Here is a 19,856-nt window from a genome sequence, read left to right as displayed (position 1 = left end):
CACAAAGTGAGCAATGCATAAATTTTCAGCATCTAAGAATACGAGGATCAAGTAGATCTCAAGCAATGCATTATAGAAGGTGCATGCACCTGTTTTGGCAATTGAGAGCGTGGGGAGAAGATGCAAGGCATGAATGAGTTGGAAGCCCTTTCCCTACCTCCCTCCTTCCATCCCTCCCTCCATTTGCTATGACAGGCCACCCACCCGTGTGTGGTCGCTGCCATGGCCAGGATGAGGTAGGTGGATGGAGGAGACATTGAATGACATGATTTGCCCCGCTCCTCGTCTGCCGATGAAGCGAGCAGGCTCTTTCTATATATTGAAGTGGTTTACACTCAGACGTAAACAACAAATATGCTGAGACACAAAACAGAAATCAAGCAACACACGGTTTAATACGTGGAAAATCCCAAATCAGGGAAAAAAACCACAGATGCCCTTCAGTCACCAAAACTTCACTATAATCAAAGAGGATACAACTAGGTAGCAAGAGCTCCCTTTAGCTCACTGTAGGAATCACCGAGAGCTTTGATAATACCACAACCTTGATGAGAAAACAACACTTACAAAGAGAAACAAGAAGAGGGTATGGAACGACTAAACATGCGTAGGTGATGGTGTTTATGTACATATATGTATGTATATGTAAATATAAATAAAAACCGAACGAACGAACGAATAAATATATGTTTTGTTTGTTCGCAGCGCAGAGCATTGAGTATGTACATATATATATGTATGTATTCTCTCTCTCTTTCTCTCTCACGAGTCACGCATATGGATGGAGGCTGCTGCGTGTATCATCATCATCAAGAAGAAGAAGAAGAAGAAGAAGAAGAAGAGGAGGAGGAGGAGGAGGAGGAGGCAACAGGGTTGTCCATTTTTCCATTTGTAGATGCCCCCCCAGGCGTGCGTGGAGAACCTTGTCTGCGTCCTGCGCACATGCAGGGAACGGAAAAACCGTCTGTTATCTATCTCCACTGCCCTGCAACTGTGCGGTTCCGATGCTCATGAATGTGTCGGAAATGAGTTAGTCCCCATGCTTGTTCAAGCTGGATGCCTCCGCAATGCACACATCCTCTTTGAAAGCCTACTCCTCCCCAGCCACACCTCCTGGATTTCACTCATTCTTGGCTATGTTAACTCTGGAGATCCGGACGTAGCACTCCTTCTGTATGAGAATATGTCGCACCTTTTTGCACACACGAATTGCTATGTCTTTATAGCCCTACTGAAGGCTTGCGGTCAGCTCAATGATCTAGAGAGAGGAAGTGAATTACATGCTGAAATCTCTAGAAGAGGCTTGCTTAATGAACATCTTATCCTGGGGAATACCTTGATTGGCATGTATATCAAATGTGGCTCACTGTCAAGGGCCAAAACTGTGTTTGAGAAGCTTTCTATGAGAGATGTTGTGTCATGGACGACATTGATTGGGGGATGCGCTGACCATGAGCTCTGCCTTGAAGCACTAGAGTATTTTGAGCGGATGCAATGGGAAGGTGTAAGTCCAAATGAAGTCACATTCGTCTGTGTTCTGAAAGCTTGTGGAAGTCTTGGGGATTTGGACAAGGGTTGGAAAATTCATGCCCAGATCTCCACAAAGAAGGGTGAGCTTGAAAGAGGCCTTCTTATTGGCTGTGCTTTGATTGATATGTATGTGAAATGCCGATGCCTTACGAGAGCATTTTCGGTTTCTAACAATCTCTTTGCTCGAGATGTAGTTTCATGGACAACACTCATTACCGGATATGTGAAGCATGGGCATGCAGAAGAAGCACTTATAGTCTATGAGAAAATGCAGCTGGACAATGTGGCCTCCAACTCTGTTACGCTTGTGGCCTGCTTGAAAGCTTGTGGAATGATTGAGAATCTAGGTAAGGGTAAAGAGATGTATACGGAGGTCATGAAGAAAGGGCTACTGGAGACAGATCTTAATATTGGAAATGCATTGATTGATATGTATGCTAAATGTGGTCATTTGAAGAAAGCTCGGAAAGTGTTTGATAGGCTTCCAGTCCGAGATGTGATCTCTTGGAATGCATTGATCACAGGATATATAAAATGGGAGGATGGGAAAGAAGTTCTTAACTGTTATGAAAATATGCAATTTCAGGGGATTTCTCCTGACCCTGTCACATATCTTTGTTGCTTGAAAGCCTGTGGTGCCATTGGAGTTGGAGATAAGGGTAGAGAATTACATGCTGAGATTGCAAGGAAAGGATTGTTAGATAAAGACCTTTGTTTGAATAAAGCACTGATTGACATGTATGCTACTTGTGGCTTGTTTGCAAATGCCATGGACGTGTTTGAGGAGCTTCCGGTGAAGGACATGGTTGCGTGGACCACATTAATTGCAGGATATGCGAAACATGAAAATGGGGAGGAAGCTCTAAAGTGCTTCAAGCAGATGAAACTCGAGGGTATTTCTCCTGATCGTGTGACATATTTTTCCATTTTGAAAGCATGTGGCAGTATAGAGGCAGCTAAGAATGTTGAAGTGATATATTCCGAGATTTCTACAAATGGGTTGCTAGAAGATATTTCTATTGGCAATGCAGTCATAGATATGTATAGTAGGCGTGGTGCACTTTTGAAAGCACAGGAAGTTTTTGACAATCTTGTATGTCGTGACATAATTTCGTGGACTTCGCTGATTAGTGGGTATGCAAAATATGATCAGTGCAAGGAAGCACTTCATTATTTTGAACGAATGCAACGTGAGGGCTACTCTCCAGATTCCGCTATGGTATTATGTCTCTTGAAAGCCTGCGGTAATTTTGGAGCTATTGAGAAAGGTGTTGAGATACATGCACTTATTGATAGGAAAGGTTTGTTACAGAACGAATTAGAGGTTGGCAATGCATTAATCAATATGTATGCCAAATGTGGTGTGATTGTGAAAGCACAGGAAGTGTTTGACAGATTACCGGTACATGATGTGATATCGTGGACAACACTAATTGCAGGGTATGCAGAATTAGAAAAGAGTGATTATGCTTTCCATGTCTTCAACAGAATGAGAGAAGAAGGTGAAAAGCCTGATGATATCACATTTCTCAGTGTAATGACTGTTTGCAGCCACCTAGGTCTGGTGAGTAAGGGTGAGAAATACTATGAAGAGATGAGCAAAAAGTATGGCATCATTCCAACCAGTGAGCATTTATCTTGCCTCATCAATCTCTTCAGCCGTGCAGGTGACCTAAGGAGGGTGATTTCTCTGATGAAAGAAATACCCGATTCAAGAGCAGTGTGCCGTATTTTGCTGGATGGTAGCCTGAGGTGGGGTAACATTGAGCTTGGGAAACAAGTGTTTGATCAATATGTGTTAAATGCAAAGCTGCAGCCATGATGGCAAACATTAGTGTGGAACAATATGGATGAGAAGTGTGCAACACATTGCAATGATCACTTTTCAAATTGTTTGCCATTGTTGTATAACTATCTAAATCAGGAAAATGTCACAGATTTATCCAGCCCTCTGCTCTGCAAATTGATGTGTGAGAAGGATGGATTAGCAAAACACAGATGCTTAGATGCTAGCATTTAAACATACAATCCAAATCACAAGCTGCTTCTTCATCTTCTCCTGCTGCCTTTTCTACCTCGATCGAGGAATTCTCAAAATTAGACCTCCAAATGAAATGATAGCCCTGCACATTTTGAAAATTATCGAAAGATATGCTCAAGGATGTTAATCGACATAATACTGATTGTTTTGGTTAGCTATGAGTTTACGCACATCTCTTTTGAGTTTTGTCTGAGAAACTCAGTCAATCTAATATCTCATGTGGAAAAGGACAGGCCATATAAGGTGAGGAAATGGAACTTGGTTGGAGCAGAGCATGCATGTGACTGTAGTAACTATCGACGGCTTGCTAATCCTGACACTCACAGCTCTTCTTGGAAGTCATCATTGTCCACACAAGCCTGGGAGTTCTATCATCAACACCCACACAAACTTACTCCTGGAAGTCATCGGTAGAGGATGCAATATCATGCATGTTGGGGCTGAGGAAACGAGGAAGGCATAGGTACATGGTGCAAGTGCAAGTGGATTGTTCTAACCACTCGTTGAATTGGCAATCAACTTTGTTTATTGAATTATTCAATGCATTTTTCTAACTATAATCAATGTGTTATCTTGAGGATAAACGTCATACATTTGGTAAAAATCAACACCTTCCAGTACTGATGTGTGAGGAGAGAGAAAGTACAGAAACTGTGCAGCAAAATGGAGAGAAAACCCTAGATGCTAAAAGTCCTTATATCATTATGAGAGATTTGGGACTAATTCTTATCGATAAGTAACTTTTAGGTCATTTGGGCATGTTCATATGTGGCCAATGACAAAAAGTTAATAAAGATAAAGTAAATGCCTATAAGCTTTCACATGGAAGGATCATGTTGGGAAACAGGTCCCTCTGGATGGGAAGAGGATAACCGAGTCGGCCTCAACCGAGATCGAAATTGAGAATCGAAATCGATTCAGAAGACTATAATTGTAAATAATCTAAAATGCCCCTTGTGGGCCATACTTGTAAATAACTTGAAAGTTGTTTTGGTATAAAAACGACTAGGGTAAACTTTATAGATGGGTGTTGATCATTAGTTGTTATAGAGTTAGTGGAGGTAATTACGTCTGTGATTGTGTGAGGAAGAGTGAGAGTGTGAGAGTGCAACTCTATAGTTGTCCTTCAAGTGAAGGAGAACTCAAGATCGTTGCCTCCGAGTTCTTCATTGTACTACTTCCCTACCATAGTGATCTGTTTGGAGTTTATGGACTCCACGTGGTCTTCCTAGTTCGGGTTTCCACGTTAAACATCCGGTGTCTCTCTGTACTTGTTTTTCTTGTCTTCACGTTTTTTTTGTCTGTGTATTAGCTCTCTTGTTTTCTGCACCCGAATACGAACGTGTAACCAGTTGTGGCTAGTTGATTCCTAACAGATCAAAATATACAAAAAAAAGGGAGAGTTCTTGGGGCCTTTATCCCCATACTCTCATTATGATCGACCTCTTGTCTATCTACGTTTTATCTTTGGTTGCCCTTTTTCTTTTCGCTCAATCTCCTCTATGTTCTCATTGCCAAGGATTTCCTTTAATTCAAAAACAAGAAGTTCGAATAATTGTAAATTGACAAACTTTGTATTATGAAGTGATACTAAAAAGAAATTTGTTCCTTTGAGGGTTCGTCTTGAATATTGGCAATTCACCAATGCCTTTGGATGGGCATGGAGTAGATGATAATGGAAGGCGTTGTTGCTTGGAGCAAAAGATGAGGGATTATTCAGAGGAGGAAGATAAGGTAAATGGCATAATCAAAAACATGCATCAAAGAAGAGTTTGATTACTAATCTTCACTCCATCTATTTTAAGTGGCTATATTCCTTGTTCGTTGATACCAAGTTTTTTTTGGAAGGAAATTAGGGCATTAAACAATCAAAGATATACACGTCCTAAAGTCACTTCCCTTTATTTTGCCAAACCGCAATAACTTGGATCTCAAGCAATACATTTATTAAATTGGCCCAAATGCAATGATTTTCGTAGCTCAGCAATAGTGCTCAATCCTCTTTCATGAACTATTTTGTGAGTGATTGATTTACTTCCTATAAATTTGTCTTTTGTTAGGTTGTACAAATTTATAGAAACCTTCTATCAAAGAGTATAAAACTGCAAGTTCTGTATTTGATCATTCTATCTTCCATTGGAAGATAGTGTAGAGTTACAATGAGAATGAGCAATAGTGGGTATTTGGATTACCCCAAAAATATTTTTTATTACCAGAAAAAGGGCTTATTCTTTATTTGTTTTCTTTTATAGCGACCAAATGCCACTCCAACTTAATATATGACAACATTGAAAATCTAACAACCAAGATTACATGGCAAAGAACTCAAAAGATAGCAATAATAATGTTGCATTAAATAACTGTTCACTCCGACTGGTAGCCATTGCATCTACATCTTCATTTGTTGATTATCTTGAGTATTGTTGTGTATAATCTTGTGTATTGCGGAATAATTTTGTGTATTGTTGTTCTTGCCACTGTAGTAAACATAGACTTACCGCCACTGTGTGCTCTTACAAATGGTGTGATCAAATAGCAAATAACTGGTTTGCATGTGACATAGTTGCTAGCTACGTGTCTTTTTTTAGTTTCAATTTACTAAGGAATATGTCAAGCCAAATGGAAGGGGAAGGAGGGTGTTTACCAACAACCCTCATGGATCATCAGGGTAGGGATGATGCAATTAGTACACAACAAGCGACACGAAAGTATTGGGCAGAAAAAAAAGGAAAGTTGACATCGTCAAATGTTAAAGGATAAGAAAGACACATTCACTAAAGGTAAGGATTGTATTGGTTGCAATATAGGTCTAAATACCACTAAGAATGGGAGTAATGAGACTACTATCATAGAGAGAAAGGTTGTAGATTATGTCAATGTTTAGACCAAGCACATCAGCAATGAAGACAAGAAGGTAGGGCTTTATGCAATATTAAATGATCCGTCGATAAAGGAGTTAGTTGATTGTGATGGTCTCAATGCAAACATAACATCTGTACTAGTAAATAATCTTTGTAATAGTTTCGTATCCATGAGCAAGTCCAAAGATGATCTTATCTTAAAAAGGTCTAGTCTAATGATGTTACTTAATAGTGATGTTGATGATCTTAACATTAGTGTGCTATCTAAAGTAATCGGTGTTAGCTACGTTGTAGCTAATTAACTACTACATTACAAAACTAGAATAGCTAATTAGTTACCACACTTTATACTGCTCACCTAATTTGTTGTGACATGCACTACAGAACCAGAATAGCTAATTAGTTGCCACACTCTATACTACTTAACTAATTAGCTACTACACTACAGAACCAACATAACTTATTAGCCACCACACTTTATACTACTTACCTAATTAGCTACTACACTACAGAACCAAAATAACTTATTAGCCACCACACTTTATACTACTTACCTAATTAGCTGCTACACTTTATACTACTTAGTTGGTTCTGTAGTGTTGTAGCTAATTAACGACTAAACTACAAAACTAGAATAGCTAATTAGCTACCACTCTTTAAATTGCTTAGCTAATTAGCAAAATTGTAACTAATTAGCTACTTCAGTACAAAACCATAATAACTAATTAGCTACCACATTTTATACTACTTAGCTAATTAGCTACTATCATTTATACTTCTTAGCTAATTACCTACGTTATAGCTATTTAGCTACCACACTACTGAACCACAATAGCTAATTAGCTAAAATACTTTATACTGCTTAGGTAATTAGCTGCTACGCTTTATACTGCGTAGTTAGTTAGGTATGTTGTAGCTAATTAGCTACTACACTATAGAACTAGAATAGCTATTTAGCTACAAAACTTTATACTGCATAGCTAATTAGCTACTTCAGTACAGAACCACAATAGCTAATTAGATATCACATTTTATACTGCTTAGCTAATTAGCTTCTACACTTTATACTACACTTTTAATTTCCTACGTTGTAGCTAATTAGCTACTACACTATTGAACCACAATAGCTAATTAGCTACCACACTTTATACTGCTTAGCTAATTAGCTAAGTTATAACTAATTAGCTACCAAACTATAGAGACAAGCAACAAATTAACCTGTCTGTTTTCTCCACTCATCAGGGAGAGTTGTATTGCAATCCACCAAACACCAAATATACTACAACAGTGTGGCAGGCATATTATGCAAAACAAGCGATATCGTATGTGTGTTGGCATGGTCATAGGTGTACCAACAGGGTAACCGTTTTGTCCTCTATGCCTAAGACGCAAGCAATGCAACTTGCTTGAACAATCAATATATTCTTGCTTGGTTCTCCTACGTTTGGTAAGTGAGTAAGAATGTTGAGGTCTGATACTTGTCTACACCTTACCATCCCCTCCACAAATTGTAGTTGCTTCTTAAGGGATTTAGCTACCTGTTCTTGATTTGTGCATTGTTCCTACGTAGCCGGAATTTTTTGTAACTTAGTTACTGTTGGATGTAATATACAGTTTCTTGTTTTAGAGCTCTCACTCTCTCTCTCTCATTCTCTCTTGTGCACATACACACTCACACATAGTCCTTCCGCTACACAGAAACACTCTCGATTCTTTTCAGCTTCCTTTGATGTTTTGCAATAGTCATATGCAAAAGGTCTAGTGAATACAATGGACAACTCGTTGTTGACCGGGATCTCTTGATGTAGTTTTTGGTGGAGCCTCATGTAGTCGTCATACAACTCTGGTCGTACATGCTTTAGCTTCACCTTCCATTTCACTCTAGGCACTTTATAGACTGACAACCAGTCTACATCACTAATCAATTTGTCTATTAGAATAGCAGGGTCAATACCCTTCACTAATAGACCATATATGTTGTTGAAGTCCTCCTTTGTCTCGCAAAACTTTGCGTATATGGAGGAACGAGCCACCTGAAATAAAAAATCAATGCATGTTAACTTTGCTCTACTAAGACATGTGTATTTAGAATCATAATTGGTAGGGAAGAATAAAAAATAAAAAATCAGGCACATCCATCAAAATCCTAAACCAAGTTTGGGGGAAGTTTGCAAACAAACAACCATTGAAATCAGAAATGTGAATTGATGCAAAATTTCAACCCTAAATCTGAAAATTTTCAACTGTAATAAAAAATAAACCATTTAAAGAAATTAGAAACCCTAATCAGAAATCAACTGCTTAAAGAAATCAGAAACCCTAATCTGAAATATGTATGAAATCAACCCTAATCAGAATTTTTGACAATTAGAAACACACCTACTACTACACCCCGATCTTCGAGACATCCTTCTCTAAGACTCTAACGACTTCACCCTAATCGTTTTTTATAAAAGATGAACATGCAAGATAGTTACAGTTATCAGAAAGGGAAAAAAAAAGATCTTTTAATGCATGTAATGTGTAACTGATACATATCTAGACGATGATCGAACTGCTGACGTGTTGGTGCTCTAAAGATGCAATGTCGATATTAGAGTTTTTGTGTTGTTGTGGGAGCTTCGTTTGTATTCATGCTCAAAGTACTCCATCTATTTGGATTTTGAACTCAAACTCAAGATTAGTAGGACTTTGTTAACATTCAAGTCGAGTTTAGATCAAGGCACTGTTCCACAGGTTCCACAACGCTAGAAACCAAAGTTCAAAAGTTTGAGTATTCCCATAAATTACCTATTCACCATAATAAATGACATGTAATAATGTAAAAAAAAAATCATAAATAATCCTTACGAAAAATTAGCTAAACAAATAGTTAAATAGTTATGGCCATTTTAGCAGCTAATTAGCTATAATATTGTTTCCATTTCCATGCTTTTACCCAGTGATGAAGACCAACATGCGGAGCCAGGGACCTCAACATAGCAATAGCACCAGTCAAAGTCACAGCTAGAGACGCAAACGGAGCAGCCGAAGTCACAAGCGGAACAACCGGAGTCACAAGCGAAGTAGCCGAAGTCACAAGCGGAGCAGCCGGAAAGACAAGCGCAACAACAGACGGCAGATGAAGACGAGCGGCTAGAACCGGTCGACCAAGACATCTTGGACATACTCGAGGAAGAGTAGAGGAGCTGACCCATGGGTTCGACGTGCAATGCACTGTCCCACGGGCATGCCATGTGTTGGCTAAAGGAAGCGAGTATGATTAGGCCGAAAATATATTATAAATAAATTATATCAGGAAGGGACAAGTCTGGATGGATGTACCAATCCGGATCTGCACCGTTTTGTACAAGGACAGGATACCTATATAAAGGATCCGGATTGTATGTATTTGGTGTAATGGGAGTAATATAAGATTGTCTATCTTGTGTACTTGTGTATCTTGCATAATTCATTGTCCGGTATGATGCATGTGTTTCGGAACATAACCAGATAGTTTATATTTATACGTATACATTAATCTATCTCTCTGACCACACCTTTGGAAACGTATTCCGGAAAGGGGATTTCTTGTGTTCGCGGCTAAAGTTCAACCCAGGATAAACAACACGCATGCACATAAAAAAGGTTTTGTATAAACAATTGTAAATAAATGGCACATTAATAAGTACAAGATAGGATAGTTAATAGGTAGCTATGGGCCTGCGAAAGAAAGAGGAATTATAGGATGTAAGGGTATAAAATTAGGGAGGTATCTCTGACCGAAACGGCTGTCAAAATGTCCTGATGTAACCGACCCTCCTAGGCACTATAAAAAGAGGGAATGATAACTATTAGAATGACGAACGTTTTTGGGGATGGGAAGGTGTTGCCGGACTATGTTCTCAGATGTGATCGAGTGCTATAAGTTTACTGCACAGACAACTGTTCCGCTTATTCGGTTGGGTAGTAGGAGGCCACTACTCGCGTAGGTTGTCTGTGTGCTCTGGACCAGAATCTCACTAGTGTGTGTGTGTGTGTTGAGCTTGAAGCTCTAATTCTAACCCAAGGCCAACTATGTATTCTTTTTCAGTGTTTAATCGATTTCTTGGCATTGTTGTATCCGGGTGCTTGCTTGTCTCTCTCTAAGTTGTGTCAATATTCCTAACTTGTTTGTGGTGGCCGGGGATGTATTGTTCTTCTCTCCTCCGTTTTGTGCTTATCTGCACATGTCCAAGAGCCTGTGTGCTCATCTTCTGGAATCTGGTGACCGAGCCAGATCGGACACAGTTCTACTAGTCCACTTGCTCGCTAAACGGACTCCGGTAACCAAGCTGGATCGGTCATTGCAAACCTCAGTCGACACTCATTTCCCAGCAACTTGTTCCGAGACCCTGCTGGTCCCGCCCGAGCCACCCACAAGCCGCAGATTTCCGCGACAACGTTGGATTAATTGGTCAAATGAAGAGATTATCAAAATAGGGGGTTGTAACTTGAGTAGAGGTAAAGGTAGACCACTGGAGTGGAGTATGGAGGTGTGTAGAAAATTCTACAATCGGACCAGGGATGAAGTGGCCATTGCCGCATGTGCATGTACTACCTTCTTTCATTCTTTTCAAGACTCGCCAGTGGACAGTGAAGCCTTCAAAGTTCACATTGAAATCTAGGGTTTAAAATTGAAAGTTGAAAGTTAGAGGTTATTTTTTTAACTTATAAACCTTTAAATCGAAACGGATAAACGAATAAACCATGCCATTCAAAACCGAACCGAAACCAAATTGAACAACGTATGAAACCAAACCAAACCGAACTATCTATTTATCTTTCAAGTGATAAATTGTTAAGCCATGGTTTAACGGTTTGGTTCAATTTGAGCCGAACTTGGCCCATTGCTAGTTGCCAGTTTAAATATAACTTAGATTTAAAATATTAAATTTTGGTTGTACAAAGCACAACCAAATACACTAGAATAAGCATGTTCCTTTGTCTTGAAATATCATATTTTGGCCAAAACACAAAAAAACTTTCAAATATGTTGAATAAAGCACAATAGATAAAAATGTGCATTTAAATAACACAATTGAGAAAAAAAACATTGAAAAAAAATCAATGTGGTCAATCACAAATTCTATAACCGTCCCTTAATCTTTTCATATAGTAAATTACTCTATGTGATCTACCTAGGTGAATTTGTTGCATTTAACTTTGTGTTGATTTACTAGCTCACCCTAAACCACATCAATGCACTTACGATGGATTCATGAGGGAAGAAGTTGCAAAAGATGTGTTCGTTTTGATTGATGTTTTGGCATACCTTGGGTCATGGGGCAAATATTTATCGTGAACAATGTTCTATTACCTATGAACCCACAAGAGTTTTCAGGAATCTACATGCTTCATATCAACTCGCTTTATTGAAAATGATATTGTATTACCTAATGATATTCTATCAATAATGTTTTGCAACAACTCAATTTGTTGAAAACATTAGTTATCTTTCCAAGAAATCCTTTTCTCGTCTTTTTCAAATGAAACTTTGTGAAGATGTCCTGGACTTTATCTTGTAAGTGTATCATCGAGCCATGTGGGCGAGTTATACAATAGCTACTCAATTGGGGTGTTATCACAAAATGTGTATTCTAAGAATACATGTGGGGACAAACTAACAACTTAATGTTGATCTTTGGTTATATCTAACATAAATAAAAGTGGCAAAGAAATTGTGTGGTTTGTTATGAGCTCCCTTATCATGGATGCTCTTGCAGATTGAAGTTCTTGTTGGTGTCTTCAAGAAGAGTGACAAACACCCAATGGATCACTCTTGGCTGGGAATAGAATTCTACTATTCAGGTCATGGGGGCTGAATATGTGCAAACGGAAAAAAACAACTTTCTTATAAACTCCTTCAAATTGCATGGCTATTGCAATGATCAAAGTAACATGCGCCAATCTCTGGTCAACATCAATTATGGTGACAATCTTGCACAATCAATGGTCACTAAAATGATGTGGACACTTAACATCTCAACACTATGTTACCATTTCCTTCTCACGACATCTTCAACAGCTACAATGTATTGAATGGTAGAGATCAGTGCACAATATCAGGGTCAATAAGCAAGGGTATATTATTATTTCATTGGTAATCAAGTTGAAAGACCCAAGTCAAGCTTTTGGGCATGGGGTGGATGCATCTCTTGAAGACCCTTAACAAATGGAACTTGTATCATCTCCAAAATGCATAAAAGAATGTCACTATCACCGGTGGTAAATGCCTCTACAAAAGAGGTTCACTTCACACAATAGAGCGCGGATATCACTACAGTTCTCTGAAGGAACTACCTTAGTATGTACATACTACATCCTTGGGGCCATCACTTCCATTTCCATCCACACGAATCTGCTGCACCTCTCACTCCAATTGTAGAAAGGGCTGCTCAGGATCAGGGGATCCCTCCCCCACCCATGCATGATTTGCCACATGAAAACCTAGGAATCCGAATCACACACCCTCACAAGTGCTCTAGCCCTCCAACTAGATATGATTGATGCCTAACCTTCCTCCTACAGTCCCCCGTGTCGTAAAACTCATCCAACCTTCATAATGAAGACTCTTATGCATCATAAGAATATCACAGAAACATAGAAAACCTTGATATCATTTTTATCTCAAACTTGGCACATAAGTCATATTCAGCTTAACCTATTTGCTGTGGTTTAAATGTCTATAAAGTCACTCGTTTTCTCAATCACATGCATTCTATATCCCTAGTTTAACATAGATGCGATGAGAGGCTGGATCATTATTTTCAATCAGATGCACAGCATGCTCAAAAGTCCTTTTCCCAAGCTCAATGTTTCCCCAATTCCTACATGCATCCAGTACTCTACGCCATATAGCAATGTGATTTGAGACAGGTGACTTATTTATCATTACCACTGCCTTGTCTAATTGACCTACCCTGCCAAGGAGATCAACCATTGAAGTGTGATGATCAATGGTGGGAATGATGCCATAATCTTTGCTCATGACATTAAAGTATGTTTGACTTAAATTTAACAAACCCATACGACTGCATGCATGCAAAATAATAGCAAAAGACACTAGATCTGGTTTCACACCATTTAGTAACATCCTTTCAAATATACAGAAAACATTTCCGCTTTGCCCATGTTGTGCATAACCTGCAATTAGAGAATTCCATGAAATTACATCTCTCAAAGAGAGCTTATCAAACACTTCTTGTGCTACAGAGAGCAATCCACATTTTGCATACATATCAATTAATGTGTTGTCAAGAACAATATGCACCCCTAAGCACCACTTAGTAGCAATATCAGCATGTATCTTTAGACCTTTACATGCCGCTCCTAAGTTGCCACAGGCTTTCAAGCTGCATATATAGGTGGATGCATCAGGGGATATGCCCTCAAGCTGCATCCCTTCAAACACTTTCAGGGCCACCTCAGCATGCCCATGTTCAACATATCCTCCAATAAGTGTATTCCATAGGACTACATCTCGAACTTGAAGCTGATCAAATACATGTTGTGCTTTCATGAGCCATCCACATTTGGCATACATATCCACTAAGGTACCGCCAAGGAGAACGTCTTTATCTAACCATCCCCTCTTTGCAACCTCCTCATGGATTTCCTCCCCCCTATCTTTCTCTTTTACGCTGCTACATGCTCTCAGGCCAGAAAGAAATGTTACTACATCTGGTGAAACACCTTCTGCTTGCATCAATCCATAGTACTTCAGAGCTTCTTCACCAAATCCATTATTGGCATATCCTGCAATTATAGCATTCCACGATATTACATCTCGAACCAGAAGCCTATTGAAAATGTCCAAAGCCTTCCCAAGCAATCCACATTTAGCATACATATCAACCAAAGTGCTGCCGATGAAAGGATTACTTTCCACTAGTCTTTTTCTTTCAACCTCAACATGTATTTCTTGGCCTTTTTCTATGGCCCCTGTGCCACCACAAGCTTTCAAGCTGCAAACAAATGTGACTGCATCAGGAGTGACACAATCCTGCTGCATTTTTTCAAAATACATGAGAACTTCCTCACCATGGCCATGTTCAACATATCCCGCAAGCAAAGAATTCCATGAGACAATATCTCGCGTGGGAAGTTGATCAAAAATTTCTTGTGCTTTTGAGAGGTTTCCACATTTTGCATACATATCGACCAAGGCATTTCCAAGAAGAGGAAATGCGTTCAACAATTTCCTTCTTTCAATCTCAACATGTATTTCTTGGCCGTCAGCTATGGCTCCAATGCTACTGCATGCTTTCAAGCCGCAAATGAAAGTAGCTGCATTGGGAGAGATACCCTTATATTGCATCTCTCGGAAACACTTCAGAGCCTCATCACCATGGCCATGTTCAGTATATCCTGCAATAAGTGCAGTCCAGGAAACTACATTTCGAGCGGGGAGTTTATCAAATACTTTCCGTGCTTTGGATAGTAATCCAAACTTGGCATACATATCAATCAAGGTATTACCAACAACAATGTCTTTTACCAACAGCTCATGTCTTTGAATATGAGCATGTACCTCTTGGGCCTTGTCGATGGCTCCTATGCTCCAACATGCTCTCAAGATACACACATAAGTGACGGCATTCGGAGTCACGCCATCAGTTTGCATCTCACTATAATATGAAAGAGCTTCCTTGCCTTTTCCATGCAGTGCACATCCCGCAATTAATGCAGTCCAGGTAACCACATTTCTACATGGAAGTTGTTTAAAGACCTCTTGGGCTTTCAGAAGCAAGCCGCATTTCGCATACATATCAATCAAACTGGTACCAATAAAGACATTCTTCTGCAGAAACCCCCTCCTTTGAATTTCAGCATGTAATTTACAGCCCTTGTGTTTAGCACCTACAGAACCACATGCCTTCAAGCTGAAAATGTATGTCACAGCATCAGGATGGACACCCTCAGCATGCATTTGCTCACAACACTCAAGAACCTTCTCACTTAGTCCATGTTTCGTAAAAGCTTCCATCAGTGTATTCCACAAGTGCAGATCCCGCACGTGGATACTGTCAAACACTTCCTGTGCCTTAGAAATAGCACCGCATCTTGCATATGTTGTGACCAACGTGGGGGCAAGGGTATCCAGCAACCCCATCCTCGCAACCTCCACGTGTATAGCTGTAGCCCGTGCACGACCATCTCTTTGTGTTGTGCAGGCCCTGAGTGAGGAGAGATATGTGTGTAGAGAACAGGCATTCCCTTGCTGTGCTCTCCTCTGTGGGACAGAATGGAGGGCAGATCCCCCCCAGCACATCCAACGTATCCTCTGATGAGCCAGCCAGCCGCATTGCACCTCAGAATTCATCTCATATCACCCCTTACATCATCATCATCATCATCATCATCATCATCATCATCATCATCATACATATCCCCCCGGCCACCATTTTCATAATCCATTCATTCCTAAACGGTTCCTTCACTCCAGCCCCCAACTCATTTGCCTTGCCAACCATGTCTTCTGTCTTCCAATCTGCACTTCCATCCATCCATCCATCAAACGGGAAATGAATGGCCTCCTCACATATGTGATTCCTTCTTCAAACCTCAAATCATTTCACTTCCATATATACATACATATATATCTATGGAACCTTCTTGAAATGGAATTCCTTCTTCAACCCTCAAATCATTCCACTCCCATATATGTATATATTGTGGTGCGCATGTGTTCTCTCATGTGCATTTCACTGTGTGTGTATATATATGCGCACCACAATATATACATATATGGAATATATATATATATATATATAGAGAGAGAGAGAGAGAGAGAGAGAGAGAGAGAGAGAGAAGTGAAACATAAGATGTCTCCCGATGCACACGCCCACCTCCCTCCAATGCTGTTGTTTTACATCCATACATACTGATACATACATACATACATTGATTGACCCACCACGCTCATGTCTATTTTATACCAAATCATAAATAGGGTTGGCGAGGGAATCGCGGCCACAAACGGTGCAAGTTGCTTAGAGGAAGGCGCATTCGATTTGCACCGTCCGATTTGGATAAGAAAGAACGCACGAAAAAAAATCTGTCAGAGGTCGCCCAACTCTTAGTCTTTGGTCGCCCAACCCTTGACCAGTGTAGGTTGCCCAACCACCCAACTATTTTAGAATAATAAATTAATTACTTAATAAAAATAATATTAAGATATAATGGTGTACTAGTTGGAGTTATTCCTTTTGGTTCATAGGTGCAAGGTTCAAATCTCTTTTCCTCTCTTATTGAGAAGCGGGTTTATTTTGCCTATTGGCCAATTTTGATATCATGTGGGTTTTCTTCTTCTTCAACTTCTTTCTTTTTTAGGGTTTTGGGCATTTGGTTTAGGGATTTTAGCAACTAGCAATTGATTCTTAATGTATTCCTCATTGATTGAGGAAGATATTAATATATGATTGATTCAATATGTGAAGTTTATCGATCAATATATGTGCTACATATCAATCACACTAACTATTGGCAATACAACATTTCTTTCTAGTGCACCTTTTCCTTAGATTATATAGTTTGCAACAAAAATACAAATGCAAAACCAACTTACTATAATAATGAAATATGTTTCAAATCAAACCACCATTACACATAAGGTTCAAATGATGTTTCCAAAAAACAATAATTCATTAGACTAAAGGAAAGTAATGGAAACAGTTCTACATTACGATTTAGGGTTTAGGAAAGTAATGGAAACAATTCTACCTTATTTCACTCAGTGGAATATGTTATTAAATGCTTTTCGAGAAAAGCCAACCACATCAAAAAAAAAATCAGCAAAATGTAGAGACAAACACAAATACATACCTGGGAAATAGTAGGGCACCGATTGCAGAAGTGATTGCTGGGAATGTCGATTGCAAGCCGCTTGAAGGAAAATCTTTTTCCAGGCAAAAGAACATGTCAATCTCATTTGAAAAATTGAGAGATAATGACAACTTTTATGGTTTTATAGTCATTGATTAAAAGGTTGGGCAACCACATGGTCACATTAAAACTCGGTTGGGCAACCACATAGCCACATTAAAACTCAATTGGGCAACCAAACTAAAATGGCAGGTTGGGCAAACACAATATGTAGGTTGGGTGACCACAATATGTAGTTGGGCGGCCTTTGATAGGGTTGGGCGACCAAGGACTCAGAGTTGGGCGACCGAGGACAACATTTTTGGTCGCGCGATTTTTTATTATCCAAATCGGACGGTGCAGATCGCACGCGCCATGCTTTGAGCGACCTGCACCGTCTAGGGTTGTGATTCCCTCACCAACCCTATTAATGATTTGTCTCAAAATAGACATGTTGACCCACCACCCCTTTACACCATACCATGAACACATACATATATACGTATTTGTGTGTTGGCCTAGATTGCACAATTGCATCATACTCTAGAATCAGGTTACCTTGTTAGCCTTATTATGGTAGAATCCAGTGATCTGCAAAAGCCACCACCACCCTCATGAGTGTGATTTACAGAAATAGTGGTGCGTTTAATGAATTAGATGGGATAGCTATTAGAATTAGCAACCTCTTGTATTATGGGAACTTTAGAGAGAGTTTTGCTTATTATGCATCGGAAAACATTTGCAACGGTGACACCAATGGAAAATATATTTTCGGCGGTCGAAATTTGATGATACTAGTGCTTCTCTATGGGGTGGAAGTACGATACTTACGTCTAGTTGGAAAGTGTTTGAAAATGTGGAAAAGTGTTTTACTACAAATTGTGTCCAGCCAAAAACAATCATACACCCTCCCCACCCACTTCTTAAGATGAGATTGCTTCCCATTGAGATAATGGCATATGACATAAAGGGGTTGCCATTGTCATGACTTTTTTGTTAGAAAGAGGTGACATCAAACATAGCAAAAAGTGTGTTATGGTAGCTCTGACGTGTAGCTTCACCTGCAGAAACTTAATGTCATTTTTATATTGAAACATAATGCTAAACTCCAAGTTTAAAAAATCAACCATTCCAACACTTCTCTTCATTGCAATAGATTTTTATGCCTGTGTTGGGCTAAGCAACGAGTGTAAATAGTTGGTACCTTGAGAGATCATGGTACATTCGACCATGGAAATTCATGGAATATGCATTACTTATCACTAGCTTTGCTTACATGGAATCTTCCATAGTTGTAGAATACATAGTTTGTTAGAGTCTATTATGTGTGGAATAGTGCTTGGCCACAACCGAGTCTTACTCACTCAATGGAAGAAAACAGAAAATAGAAATAAGACAGACACAAGATATTAACGTGGGAGCCCATAGACTCCAACTATCATTATGAGAGGAAGGATACAATCATGTGAGATTCAGAGGCAACGACCTTGAGCTCTATGTCTTTGCCAACTGGCGGTTACAATAGAAAATGCTTTCTATGTCTCTCTCACTCTCTGTACAACTAAAATGATAACAACCTCCCACACTTTTTAAAGTGTTTGTCCTAAGTCATATTTATACTTATATGATATAAGGACTATTTACAAATATGGCCATGACAGGCACACTAGAAACCTATTTACAGATATGTCCCTGGATCTGGTTCACACCAGATCCGTCCGGTCCGGTTCCTTCCTTCGGCTCGTCCCATTCGTCTCGTCCGGAGGGACCAAATTCCCAACAGGCTCCCCCTTCACTCCGGCATGGGATGCCTTGTCAATATGATATGTCTCCTACACACGTCCAGCTTGTTGGTTGACAACACCTTGGTTAGCACGTCCGACCCATTCTCCTTTGTATGGATCATCGTCAGCAAGAACCCTTTATCTTCTACCTTCTCTTGGAGCTAGTGATATCTCCTCTAGATGTGCTTGGTCCATGCGTGGTAGGCCACGTTGTCGTGAAGATCCGTCACTACGTGCGGATCGTGAGGCGGAACCACCGGGGTCTTGGACCGGAAGGATTCAAAGTTTGCACTAACTTTAGCGAGAAAGTATTTAAGATAGATTGAGAGAGATTGATATGATGAAAGAGAGATATTGAGATAAAGATTGAACTTTTAACTTTTAGATTTAAGAGAGAAGATACATCAACAATAAGATTACAAGTTTCTTTTCTTTTTTTTCCCAAATTTTTCATTAGTTTCATTTGCTTGATTCCTCCACTTTTTTATAGATGCCCCCATGCATATGGTGCATGTGAGGGTGCAAGACATGCACGTAATGCATGAAATGCATGCTTGCCATGTCATCATCTAAGCTCTCATGTATGAGAATTTACATGTAAAAGTATAATGATAAAAATATTACTTTTAAGGAAGTGACTTGGCTTAGTGGTAAGTATATTGCTTCCTATCTTGGAGGTGCAAGGTTCAAGCCTTGCTCACATCCCTTTTAAAAAACAAAATACTACTAGGCTTTTGGTCTTGTATTTACATCGAA

At 39.5% G+C, this 19,856-nt stretch overlaps 2 protein-coding genes across 2 annotated transcripts; one reads left to right on the top strand and one right to left on the bottom strand.

The window, feature by feature from the left end:
• The first annotated feature begins 782 nt into the window (after positions 1-782).
• On the top strand, positions 783-4,142 carry LOC147850625 (pentatricopeptide repeat-containing protein At2g39620-like). Its single transcript, XM_087336565.1, has one exon. The coding sequence runs from the start codon at positions 896-898 to the stop codon at positions 3,350-3,352; it is 2,457 nt and encodes an 818-aa protein (XP_087192691.1). The 5' UTR covers positions 783-895; the 3' UTR covers positions 3,353-4,142.
• A 7,934-nt stretch (positions 4,143-12,076) lies between these two features.
• On the bottom strand, positions 12,077-15,736 carry LOC147850624 (putative pentatricopeptide repeat-containing protein At3g47840). Its single transcript, XM_087336563.1, has one exon. The coding sequence runs from the start codon at positions 15,722-15,724 to the stop codon at positions 13,172-13,174; it is 2,553 nt and encodes an 850-aa protein (XP_087192689.1). The 5' UTR covers positions 15,725-15,736; the 3' UTR covers positions 12,077-13,171.
• Between the last annotated feature and the right edge of the window lie 4,120 nt (positions 15,737-19,856).

The sequence above is a fragment of the Azolla caroliniana genome, unplaced genomic scaffold, assembly GCF_043228905.1.
Source record: "Azolla caroliniana isolate FFs.n. ecotype wild unplaced genomic scaffold, voAzoCaro1.0.p SCAF_21, whole genome shotgun sequence".
Taxonomy (NCBI): domain Eukaryota; kingdom Viridiplantae; phylum Streptophyta; class Polypodiopsida; order Salviniales; family Salviniaceae; genus Azolla; species Azolla caroliniana.
Note: the sequence above shows the minus strand (reverse complement) of the source record. Positions and strands in the feature narration are given on the sequence as shown.